General features: G+C 41.5%; 1 protein-coding gene across 1 annotated transcript in view; it reads left to right on the top strand.

The window, feature by feature from the left end:
* Nucleotides 1-235: 235 nt before the first annotated feature.
* Nucleotides 236-13,414, top strand: part of pipox (pipecolic acid oxidase) — a 29,197-nt gene continuing 16,018 nt past the window's right edge. The window contains exons 1-2 of the mRNA XM_071518536.1: nucleotides 236-861; nucleotides 4,707-4,855. Of these exons, the coding sequence (XP_071374637.1) occupies nucleotides 724-861; nucleotides 4,707-4,855 (287 nt within the window). The 5' untranslated portion in view covers nucleotides 236-723. The remainder of the gene's footprint in view (nucleotides 862-4,706; nucleotides 4,856-13,414) is intronic.

Raw genomic sequence — 13,414 nt, 5'->3', positions numbered from 1 at the left:
TAAGGGATATACCAGTTATAAAATGGGGTTGTTTTCCTGGTGATTGACAGGTCGCCTGTCCAGTGATCGACAGGTGTCCGATTACAGGCCAATAGCAGGCGGCGCTGTGGCTCGGATGGGGCACGTTCAAAGTTTTGCACCGTTTTGCTACGGTGTAAGACGTTTTTTCCAGTAGAACAGGATGTTTGCTCGTCAACGCGCTACCTTTTCCTTCAGTTACTTCCCGTTTGCTACGTTTTGGGGCAGTTGAACATATCGGCTTCGCTTTGGCTGCACCATAAACCGTCTCTGGCTGCACTGGCTCCAAAAAATGTCAACATAGCGGCGATGTAAACCCAATCTTTCAGCTTCAAAACGGCCCTTCAGACGCCTATGGGTGACGTCACACTCACTACGTCCATCTGTTTTTTAACAGTCTATGGATTAATATCATATTGTGAAAGTGTTGTGATCGTTTGGGCTGTTTAAACTCGACCTCGTACATGCTGCTGCCCTTCAAATTCTTGCGGGGAGTGTTTCCCTACAGGACGGCCGGTCCGGTCCGGTCCGGTCCGGGTGCTGTACTCTTGGCCTTGGATAGCCACTGCATGCAGGCTGCGGAGGAGTGACCTCTGGACTGTGTAGGCTACTCGCGGTTATGTAACTGTAACAGGTGCACTTTGGTCTGCTTGGAAAGTGGGAGTATCAGTGTCAGCGTTTGGAAAAGAGGTCAAGTGAATCTGCATGCTCTGCGTACTGAGTAAACCCAAAATGTCGACCAAGGAAGACTACGATTGCATAGTGATTGGGGCCGGCGTCCAGGGCTCTTTCACGGCGTATCAGCTTGCAAAACAGAACAAGAAGACTCTTCTGCTGGAGCAGGTGTGTCACACAGAAAACTTTCTATCTGTTCCATAGGACTTGCTGTTAATGGAGGCAAGAATCTGCAGCTCTCCTGCAATAGAGGCAGACGTCTGTTGCTTATTGTAGCCTCTCTGCTGTCTATAAGAACTATTTGTCTTTCTATTGTGTATGCAAAGCATCCTTACTTACAGTATAAACATTAGCACACTTACTATACATCTACAAAATGTAGACTAAAGGGATTGTTCAGATAAATAAAACTGTATCTGGGTGACAGAGTAAAAAGATTCATAAGTGGTGTCAGGGGTATAAGGAGTATTAAAATATTCCAATCAGAAGTAGGGCAGACCGGGGCATGTTGTCACACTTTTTACTCATTGGTGTATTTCTCAGCAGTGCCCCACTACTGAGATACAATATATATTTTTCTCGCTAGGGTAAGGTCTTCTCTAAAAAATGACATTTTTACATTTTGAATAACTTAGTGGAAGCAAAAGTTATTACTGATGAAATGCCACTTGACAACTTGCCCCATGTCAGGGCATGTAGTCACACGTGACGGGGCTGTGTGCTGTGTTTGTGCACTCCATTCCATTTCCTCTGAAGTAAATGATATAAGATGAAAAACATACTCTTATATTGAAAACAACATACTTCATCTCAGAAAATAACACCCACCACACACCAGGTAAAATAACCCATCCCACACCGATCTTGGGATGCACAGACAAACAAACACACATTCTGATACATATATACATATATTTCTAACAGTATGATATATTCATATACATGTAATATATACACAATTAATTTGATGTTTTTTGATGTAAAATGTCTTAATCACTTAAACCTGCAATAAGCGATTTCAGACCCTATAACCAATCCTAAAACTAATGTGTGCTATATGGAGATTTCCTTGAGACATAATGATATAAACCAATATCCACACAGCCAAAGGTTTGTGGGTTCAAGTACCAAAATAATATTTATTCAGAAAAAAATGAATGTAAAGCTATTTCTAACCAAAAAACAATGTGGATAGTTATGACAACATGCCCCGAAATCAATGTGACAACATGCCCCAACCAGACTTTCCTGACAAAGGTCCCATCACTGAGCACAGAGTTGAACTAAACCACTCAGATTTATTATCAGGTTATAGCTGGCCCTTACCTATGTGTCACAATGTATAATCATTTTGAGTCCTTATGAGAGAAAAGGAAAAACACAAAGATTTTCATAATTTACTTTGAGGTATCAAAATTGTTTTTATGTATGAGTGTTTTGACTTAGACTACTGTAATCAACATAGGGAACCTCTTATTAAGAAAGTAAACAATTGTGTAGTTGGACGTTTGGCTCTTAAACATTTAGTGTCAGAAATAAAGCCACAGAGACAACTAGTCCCGCTCTTCCCTGCTGTTACTTGAAACTTTCCTTAAGTAGAAGTAAAATAACTAATGTAAAATTCTACTTCTGTAAAAGTGAAAGTGAGAAAGTTACCAAGTTACTTAAAAAAAAGAATAAGCTTTAATAAAAGAGTAGGAAAAGGCTGTTGTGCCTAAAATTTAGTTCATAAATAATATTGACTTTCAGATGAGTCGATTCCAAATACAACGTGAATGAGTCGGTCCGAAAGAATCATTGGGTTTTACCTTTTAATATGGGGAAAAGATTTTCTGTATAATATGCAGAAGATATACTCTGTATAATATTTGATATATAATGTTATTTATATACTTGTTGTTTATTCCTGGAGTTGCTGGAAGATTTAGAATTTCAGCATTTACCAAGGTAGGAGTAGGAGCAGTAGCCTAAATGTGGACTGTTGAGTTTAAATTTATTCATCTAAAACCTGCAGATATTTTGAATTTTGCCTCATCATCCTTGGAAAACCTGTTTAGGCTGCTACAGTCATTTTCACAAAAGCATAGAAATATATTATTTTTCATTACAGATGCTCCAAATACAAATTGCTGCACCGTATTACAATTTTGCGTCCAATATTTTGATTTCGATCGCATCTTCCTCAGTGACAGCATCACCGGCAGACCCATCACAATCTATAGGGAGAGAATACACACACACACACACACCTAATGTCAATGGCATCAATCACACAGGGCGCTGACATCAACTACAGGATTGACAGAGTGTTATATCTGTATTTAGGTAAGCTACAGTCAGAAATACAGAAATACCTCTATAACAGCAGCATTCAACCCGTTCTATAGGAGAGTAACTGTTGGAATGAATAGCTCATAGAAAACATATTTCCAGGGACTATGTATATACTGTAAACATCATTCACGACCTTCACACAGCAGTTGCATACAACATCTCACACAACATCGGAAAGAAAGCTCTCCATTCATGTCCTGAGGATGTAACGTGTTCACATAAAACATCGATTTACATTAATCTCTGTTATATATTGTTGACTACCCCCCCCCCCCCCCTCCTAGATTGCCTGATTTGTTTACCTCAAAAAGTCTGCGGTAATGTGCCCATGCTCTGCAAAACGGATGGCATGTCACATGAGAAAACACACAGGAGAAAAAAAATGAAAAAAGATTTCTAGTGTGTGCCTTTTGAGTGAACCGAGTGAAGCCAGATTTACTCTCCTCTCGTCTCTGCTGACTAACCGTTCACTGTTAATGGCGCCGCAATTGGCCAATTTACAAATGGCCAGTTTCTGATGCACTGTACTCTGTAATGGATGTGATTTACAATATTGCGAAGTGCAATACTTACACTGAAAACATACTTAAAGCTGCACTAGCCAGGATTGTTAGGTAAAAAATAGAGCCAATTTATCAGCCGAAATGACCTTCCTTCCTTTTGATATCCTTTGGGGTAAAGACTCAGCTGGGTTTTAAGTAAGTGTCAAGTAACACTTTCTTGTGCTATCCCCTCGAGTCAAATGTACATTGTTTTTTAAAAACCAGGTATTGTTCTATCTCAGACATTCGTTCTGAATTCTTTTTTCAACTTTCAAACCATGTTGCAATTTTTAATGAGTATGGTGATTTTAAATAAATTGTGTGTAGTTTTAGCTGGTAAATATTGTAGGGCTGAGCGGTAATTCAGTATTATCGTTTATCGTCTTTCAGTGGAATCACATCGTGATGATATGAAGATATTTTAATATCGTGACACACATTTCTGCTGTCTAAATTGATGATGACAAGCAATTTTTACTTAAAAACTCTGATAAAATGAGGTATGGTAGGAATATTATTTGAATATTTCAGTTTTGTTTGACATCACACCTAACATTACCATTCGGTTCAATGAGATGAACATTAATTCGATTATTTAACGTGATTTTGCATACATGAACCATATCATGATATATTTATTGATATCGAGAAAAATCATGATATTGATTTCAGCCATATCGCCCAGCTCTACCTCATCCTTAACAGAAAACGTTCATTCATGAGTGTCTAAATTTTATAATGCAATACTAAGACTGTTTTATATTCTTTGTGTGTAATATGACCTATATTTATATTAACTATATGTGTGTGTATGTATGTATATGTGTATCAGTGTATCTGTACGAATGTATGTACTTATGTGTGTGTATATTTGTGTGTATGTGTGTATATATATATATTCTAGTATTTTTTTTATGTGTATAATTTTTAGCCTGTGTCTCATAACTCTAAATGAGTCGTCCTCAACCTCCTTTTTTATTGGGGTACTGTGTTTTTTTAACGGGGTACTGTGTTTGTTGCTCTGTTTGACCTGTATGTTGAGGAGTGCCACATAAATAAAATCATATCTATATCTCGCAAATCAAATCCCAATTCAACCAACGCAAGCTGGCGCCATGTCTTGTCTTGCCTCCTCAGTTCGTCCTGCCTCACACCCGAGGGAGCTCCCACGGCCAGACCCGCATTATCCGCAAGGCCTATGAGCAGGACTTCTACACCCACATGATGGAGGAGTGCTATCAGCTGTGGGCTCAGCTGGAGAGGGAGGCCGACGTCAAACTGTACAGGTAAGCAGTCAGCAGAGAGAGAGAGAGGGAGAGAGAGAGAGAGAGAGAGAAAAGCCATTAAATGGAACATAACAAAAGCTTTGCCAGAACACTGAGATTTGTCACATTCAAGGTGCTATGTACGCACACGAGCAGCAACTCAATCTATGGGAGCCATAAATGCATGACTTTCTCATTACCTCCGGCGTCAGTGAATCACCCCCAGACAACTCCCGTGCCTTTGAATGGGGGGGGGGGAGAAACGTGGCTTTTTTTTTTTTTTTTCATCTCGGTAAACCTCTGATTTTCATTTGCAGAGCGGGAAGGTATTTGTGTGTGTGTGTGTGTGTGAATATGACAGTGGCATCTAAAGTGCGAGCAACCTTCAAGCGGCACTTTAAGCTTCCTGGAAGTATTACCTCTGAACAGCCTTTATTTGTTGTCAGCACCAGCGAGCTGAATAACAAATTGATTCATTATGCATGTCTGAGGCTAATAGATCATGATACCCAGCCCCACCCACATTATGTTCCCGAGCACACTGTGTCCCCCCCCCCCCCCCCCCCCCCCCTTCCCTCTCCCCGGCGCACCCATCTACAGCTCATGACTGATGGGTCCACATTTGAAGGCCACCTGTGCCCTTGGGCCGGCAAAAAAAATGACTGCAGCACAATGAGAAATGTCGAGGCGAGGCTCGTGTGAATCTTTTTGAGCAATGCCTCTCTCCCCCCCCCCCCCCCCCCCCCTTTCTATTGTTTCTCTGGCTCGGGGATAGATGGAACCCGTCGAAATGAGTTGGAGCAAAACTAAAATCTATCTAGCGACCCCTTTTTTGTTTTGTCCACATACATGCCGACGACATGTGTACGCTCACACACACACGCACAAACAATTGCCTGCCAAGCAGTGCCACCCATCACGCTGTTTGACAGAGGGTGCACCGGATGATGTATCATATTTATGATCCTACATACACTCACATGCCTTTTCTTTCCTCTTTGTCACACACACGCACAGGCACACAGGGAGACGTACTCATAAAATTCTCTGATGAATGGCTGAAGCCTTTAGGTAGCGTTGTCTATGCCTCATGGCTGCTGACAGATGTTGGAGCAGCCTTTAGAAAACACTGCTGGCAAAGGGCAAGTCAGCCATCCATCAGGCAGATTACTGAATTAGACCCTGTGTTTCACAACCTCTCACTTTGGGACTCAATAACTTACCGCCGGAGCTGCTGTGCTCTGCTGTGTTGCCGTACACAGCTCATCCAGTCAAATGTCATTGCATGGTTCTCATTACATACTAAGAGATCATTTACTACCTCATTTACAGGATGCCATACAAGTCATTGGTTAATTGACAATGACAGGTTGTAGTGTAAATCAGTGGTTCTCAACCAGGGGTCCTTGAGGGGGTTCCAGGGGGTCCCCAGCAAATTGATGAATTGTTAAACTTCACCATTACTTCATTTACAAGAAGTGAACACCATTAGAGAATGTAGAAGAATGACTGTTTTGATCATAGTTTCTCTGTTATCTCTCTACCTACAATACAGATAGTCATGGAATTCTGGACAAAATCATTTCTAACAATAAAAAATATTCTCAGTTTTGGGTCTGAGAGACAAAATCTTGTCAAATGGGGGTCCGTGGCTCTAATGTGGACTAGATTAGGGGTCCTTGATATGAAAAAGGTTGAGAATCACTGGTCTAAATGAACACAGCAATAGTTCAATAGTTTGAGGATCCTTTGAAGGTAAATAATGCTGCATTTCGGTCATTTTGTTGTTTTTCTTTACACATCACACATGGGGGGGGGACTTCAATGACACAATACAGCAAATTTAGATTATATTGACAGCTAAGTGAGGTTTTAACATAACTTCATGGGCAGAGTTTTGAGCATTCAATTGCAGTTTTAGATCTACAAACATCTCTCAGAGGCGGAGCTACTCTGGAGGCAGAAATGATCTTATTGGTTGAGCTAAACCTCAATGGGCGGAGCCAATGAGCCATAGCGTTTCTGGCTAAGTAACGTTAAACTGAAGCCCAGTGATAACAGGCAGCTAATATTATGAAGCATAGCGCTCTTGCTACTAACTTTAAAAAAAACCTAGGTATAGTTATCTAGGTTAGCTAGTTGGCCTAGCTGACCTTCCAAGTTCAAGCTAGCCATACTAGCCTGTAGCTGTCTAGGTAATCATTGCCATTCCCATTTTTTATTTATACAAGAGTTCCTTCTTCACCATTCAGGTATGCCAGTTAGCCAAGTTGAGCTCTGAAAAACTGTGGTTCTTTGTCTCCGCCCATTGAGGTTTAGCTCAACCAATGAGATTATTTCTGCTTCCAGAGCAGCTCTGCCTCTGGAGTTTTAGTTATACAATCATTTCTCAATCTGCATTTAAGTAACTATCCTCCACATCATACATCCAATAGGAGGAGTTACCTTTTGGCTCACATGTATTGAAAACCTTCAACCAATCACTGCGTCTTCCAATCATAATAGTTTTTCCTCAGGTTTTAAACTGTTGTATGGCTTCCCCAAGGTTAAACTTTTTCAATTTTTCCTAAATTGGGCAATTAGCTTTATGGCAAAGGTAAAAACACAAGACAAATGAAGCATCGCGTTAGTTCAGGCAGGGCACGGACGTCACGCGTTGCTAGTCATCTACCAGCTGATCACCACACACACCAATCATACTCCATTCTCATAACAAGGCGGTCTATTTAAATGGCCTCCTCCTACACTGATTCCTGCTTCACAACTGCTGCACACTCTGCTGCTTGGTAAAGCTTTATGCTACTGCTGCTGTTACTGGTCATGTTGCTGTTCCTACCTGCTACAAGTTGCCGCTGGTCGCGCTGATTTCTCGGGCTCAAGATGTCTCACTTTCGTCAGATGAAGAATCTCAGGAGGCAGCACCATCGGCTTCCAAACCCACTGTCGGAGCTTCCATCTCGCAAAATACAGTCTTGTAATACCGCTTCAAGAAGGCATTGTCAAGAAAAGAATGGCGTTTGCGCGACTCATCCTGCCGCGACACTGCCGCGACTCTCGCAAAGGAGCGAGAGTCCGAACTCTGATTACTTCGAGCCGACGGCCGGTCATTATATCCAGCTCTCACTCGGTCGTGAATGTCCGCTTCAAGCCTGGAAACCGGTCTTTTCCTGCCAGCGTCAGCGGCCATTAGACCCCACCGTGGACCAGGGCATTCCCATGGGATTTCATTGCAAACAATGACGTCATGGTGCCGATAAGGATGCTGGGAGTTGTAGTTCCCATTGCTCCACTTCACCTAAGCTGAGTATTTGCATTGAATATTTGCTCTTATTATGGTGCAAGCATGCATCATTATGGCTGGCTGGGCGAGCTCCATTTTCGATTCAGTGTTGCTGTGTATTTAAGCATAATGCTGACATGCTGCTGCTTAGCTGGGATTGTAAGCTTGTACTACAATTGCTTGTTGCTTTACATGGGTCTGCAATAGTTCAATGCAGCTCATTTTAGTGAGAAGCAATTTTTTGTTTTGGGGGATTTTTGCGCTCCTTAAAGAATCTCTCCCTTATATTCGACTGGACTCTTGATATTGTCTCAGCTCAAAGCCATGAGTGCATATAGCCTAATTGATACTATTGCTGTCGTCAATAAATTGCATATGACATAAGAGATGCTGCATAAGGTGGTTGACTGGGTTTCACTGCTCTGATTTAGGTAGTATGACCTCACACGGGATGCATGCTTGCATCCCTCCCAAGAAGCAGTAGGTGATAGCTGAGGTCTGCAGCAGGCTTGCTGCTCACATAGATATTTCACATAACTGTAGGATGGCCTCTTTCAGGATGCATGCTTGCATCCTTATTCTTCAGATAATGAATTTCTGAGGTCTGCAGCAGGCTTGCTGCTACACATAGATATTACACATAACAGTAGAATGACCTATCAGGATGCATGCTTGCATCCTTTCATGTAGGCTCGTCTGGTGCCACTGCTTGAGGTCTGCAACAAGCTTGTTGCTACACATTGATCTTTCATTATTGATCAGCTGGTAACTTACTAAGAATCGGCTGCACCAGTTATGTTGCCATATGGTTCTGTTTGGGGGATTTGCATGGCGCCCCTGCTATACCTTCAGCATGCTTGCCGGGTAAGCAGGGAGCTGCTCGAGCAGGGCCATATCCGCCAAATATAACTGTATTACCATTAGTTGCAATTAATGGGTTCATCTGTGACTAAAGTGTTCCTGACTGAAATGAAGCATCGCGTTAGTTCAGGCAGGGCACGGACGTCACGCGTTGCTAGTCATCTACCAGCTGATCACCACACACACCAATCATACTCCATTCTCATAACAAGGCGGTCTATTTAAATGGCCTCCTCCTACACTGATTCCTGCTTCACAACTGCTGCACACTCTGCTGCTTGGTAAAGCTTTACCTCCACCTCCCCAGCCTCCACCTGTTATAGTCTATGCAATCGAGCCACGGTGGCTCTTAAATGTCAACACTACTGAGTATTGCTGCTCTGGCTCTGCTCTGTCCACTCCCATGGGGGGATTTGCATGGCGCCCCTGCTATACCTTCAGCATGCTTGCCGGGTAAGCAGGGAGCTGCTCGAGCAGGGCCATATCCGCCAAATATAACTGTATTACCATTAGTTGCAATTAATGGGTTCATCTGTGACTAAAGTGTTCCTGACTGAAACAACATAAAAGAGTGATGGGCCAACATCATCAAATACTACATAGAATAATGAATGAAAAAAGCATATGTACCATTGCAGGTCATGAAAGTGACCAAATTAAACAGCAGTGACCTATAATATTAAGGCAAGACAACAGCATTTCCGTTAGCATTAGCAGTGGAATCATAAACGTGGAAATGTGGAATCATAAAATGTATATAAAAAAACAACCTCCCCTTCCATTTACCTCCGCACCATTTACATCATTACATCAACATCTTCACCAGCATCTGCAAAAAAGTAGAACAGTCATTACCTCCTTGTACTTTTTTTCCTGAAGGCTAATATCCGGTGGAGTGAATGACTTTTTATAAGGGAATCTGAAGAGGAAGCAGAGGGTTGGATCTGGAAATCAGGGTGAAGGGGATGCTCAGGTCAGGCTGGACTGACTTTGTCTGCTGTATTACCAGTTTACCCAAATTACCCAGCAAGACTCCCAAGATCTTACTGCTCATCTTAAAGCTACACTAAGCAAGATTTTTATGGAAACATACAACTGTTTTATCCGCCTATATCACAAAGTGTGGCTGCAACAGAGAACAGCGTCTCATGGCCACTAATTGAGATGTCCTAGATTTGCCCAAATTAAATTCTGACATCAGGTATGTATACTTCTCCGCCCACTGGAAGGGACAAATCAAAACTTTTCAAGTGAGCGCTCCATCCAGAGAAAGCTGGACTCACCAACGTTAGATCTTGTACCTCTCTCAGCCCTTTGGCATCCTTTGGTATAAAACATCACAGGCCGGCCGGGTTGGTGAACATGAGCGTGCTGTGGTGCAGTTTACTGACAGAATGTTACATAATTTCTGGGTTTTGATGTTCAAAATTTTCAAACGGTTTCCTCCCGCTGCTATTTGGAGCGAGCAACATGCAAACCTGCCTAGTGCAGCTTTAACAAATCCGTCAAGCGCACCATTTTGATTTAACACCAAGGCTGCCATACCAGCAGATCAGAGTAAAAGAGTAAAAGTTAAATTGGATTCTTCAGTAAATAAGCTTGATAAGAAATTGTAATCAGTGTCCTACTAACCTGGACCTAGCCTGTTGCCAGAGGCAGAAAACACATTGCTGGCCCTTCTCACATAACATGTCAGTGTTACACTTCAGTTTCAGTTATCTACACTTGTGCACAGATATGTATTATTGACTGCAGTTTCCACCCCTTGACCCTCAATGATGAGGGTGGGTGAGTTTTGCCTGAAATCAGTGCACATAGCTTCACTTTTTGGCATGTTTTTCTGGAAGGAAAGCACTGCCAAACCAGTCAACAAAAACACCAACAACAGGGCCGTGAGTGTACATGAATATTAGCAACACTTGCTCTTTGCATCAAATAGTCTGACAAGACTATGACTCCTTATCCAATTCAACTATTAAATCCAAATCAGACATAAAAGGGGGCGAGGGTGTAGATGAAAGGGAGGATACAGGTTAAGAGGGAATATTAGGTCCATTGGAGACATGGACTGTGCAATATTAGGAAGGTGGCAGTGCAGTGTATATCATCCACACTCCCGCCCTTCAACCATAATAATTCTCCCACAGCATTTAAGCCCCCCGTCTCTTTGTAGAAGGCTGTTTTTTCTTCAATGACACCGCCACCCCGCTGTCCTTTGTCAAGTTTAATGATTTATTCAAGGGTGCCTGGGAAGGGGGGGTATGTCATGCACAACCTTGGAGTTGACGACCCTGAGCTCACATCGCCCAGCTGCATAAAAGTCAAACAAACCGACAACTTCATTCAATGCAGCACTCAGTTTCATTCTATTCTTATCAATGTTGTCTGGTTAAAATACAAACAAACGAAATGAGACCATGGCTGAGACTGACAGCCTCTACCGGCCTCTACATGGCATTTTGCATTGTGTACCACCGGGTTGGATTTGGTGAAAAACCTGCTGGATTTGCTTCATGGCACAAAGGGATATTGCTTTACGGCACAAAACAGGAAGAAGGTGCTGTTCTTCCAGTGCAAACGGCACTAAAGCTTTCAGAATTCCTGGCAATGGCAGATGGTGGAAGGAGTGAAAGGCCGATGGAAAGATCCCTTCCAATATGTTTATCTTCTTCAGAGAGGGGGAGGGGCGGCAGGAAGAAATGGGGTTTATGGGAAATGTGGTCTTAATTTTGAGAAACACTAGTACTGACAATGCCACTGGCTTGAGATAGAGTTCAATTGTCTCCACCATTTGTTTAGAGTAAATATACCAAGGCATTACAATTCATTTGACAACGATATATTGATGATTGAAATTGATGCACATAGCAGCTTTAACATCACTGAGCTTACTTTAAGTATCCAGGTAGACAAGACCCAGTTGACACTTTGTCAAGACAAAGTCCAATCTTCTTTCTTTATTTATTTGTGACTCAAGACCATCATCACATGGTATGGAGCACAAACAGAACATACAATAATAACAAAACGATAGCACACGGCATGGCTAAAGTACAACAAATGTTACTTAAACAAAGGAAGGACATTCTTCAAAAAGGCACCTAATTTACAAATAACTTTTGGCTTATCTGATTGTAATAACAAAATAATTTAAACATAGATGGGTGGTTTAAATAATACTTTGGCAAATACCTTTCTCTATAATTCATTATGCTTGCATTCTCACATTCAAACAGAATATGATACTCGTCTCCCAAGCGGTTCATTCATTACAAAGGTTGCAGATCCTCTGATTTCTATCCAGCCCTTTATATCTTCCATATCTTCTGGTGTTGTTCACCCTAAAGTTACAGATAGCCTGTCTATACTTTTTGGTTTTCATACAACAGATACTTTTCCAGTTTAAACTCTTGTTTAAATTCTACATAAATATCACATGATATCATACTTCTGAGCTCACTTTGCCACTTTTGCATGAACTGATCTTTCAGCCTCTGCACTTTGACCACCTGAATTTCCCTATCTGGGATAATGAAGTTTACCTTGACCTTGACCTTGACCTGTTCAACAGTTAGTTTCAACCAGTTAATGTTGTTACACTCTTGTGTGAGCCAGAGGTAAGACAAACCACAGTCATCCAGTATCTGCTTAACCTGCAAGACCCATGGCGACGCATATACACCCCAATTATGCAGGCTCAGCAAACAGTTGTACATTATTCGACTGAGTTTAGTTTCTTTACCTTATATCAGCCTCCCCCAGTAGCCAATAATTATCTTTTTAACTGTGACACAGAGTGGGTATCCTTCCAGCTCCCCATAGACCATAGAGGTTGTCTTTTAACTTTTAACTTAACTTTTAACTTTTAGGGTGTACTTAAGAAATTTGAGGTGTAGTTTTTCCAATGTATCTATTTTTTCAAACCCCCACACTTCACATGCATACAACATAACTGGTGCAACTAACTTGTCAAAAAGATCTAGTGTGATATCTACAGGTAAATCAAATTTTCTACATTTCTACAAAAGAGGGTAAACATAGCATGGGAGGCTTGCTTGTGCAACTCCTCAATAGCAATCTTAAATGAACCATTATAGATCATAATGACACCGAGATATTTAAAGCAGTGGACAATCTCTAAACTGTCTCCATTGCATACAAACTTTAGTTTGCTAATATCAGCTTTTCTGCAACCAAAAACTGTGACTTTAGTTTTATCACTCCAGTTGAGTCATAGTCAAGACCAAAATAGGCAGTAGACAGCGTACATGTCTTTCCATATGTAAAAATAAGAGGTTCTTAAGGATCAGCAAAGATGTAGATCTATCTGTAGCTTTGTACTAGACCCTTCAACATCCAACTAATCAATGGATAGGGTTTTGACTAATCAATAGGAGGGCTATTACTATACACAGGTATAATCTCTTACATTGTTTGTG

The sequence above is a fragment of the Centroberyx affinis genome, unplaced genomic scaffold, assembly GCF_046629955.1.
Source record: "Centroberyx affinis isolate AG114_WGS23_722 - 3 ecotype Tasmania unplaced genomic scaffold, CSIRO-AGI_Caff_v1 ptg000592l_1, whole genome shotgun sequence".
Taxonomy (NCBI): domain Eukaryota; kingdom Metazoa; phylum Chordata; class Actinopteri; order Beryciformes; family Berycidae; genus Centroberyx; species Centroberyx affinis.
The sequence above is the reverse complement of the archived record's forward strand: the minus strand, read 5'-3'. Positions and strand labels throughout refer to the sequence as shown.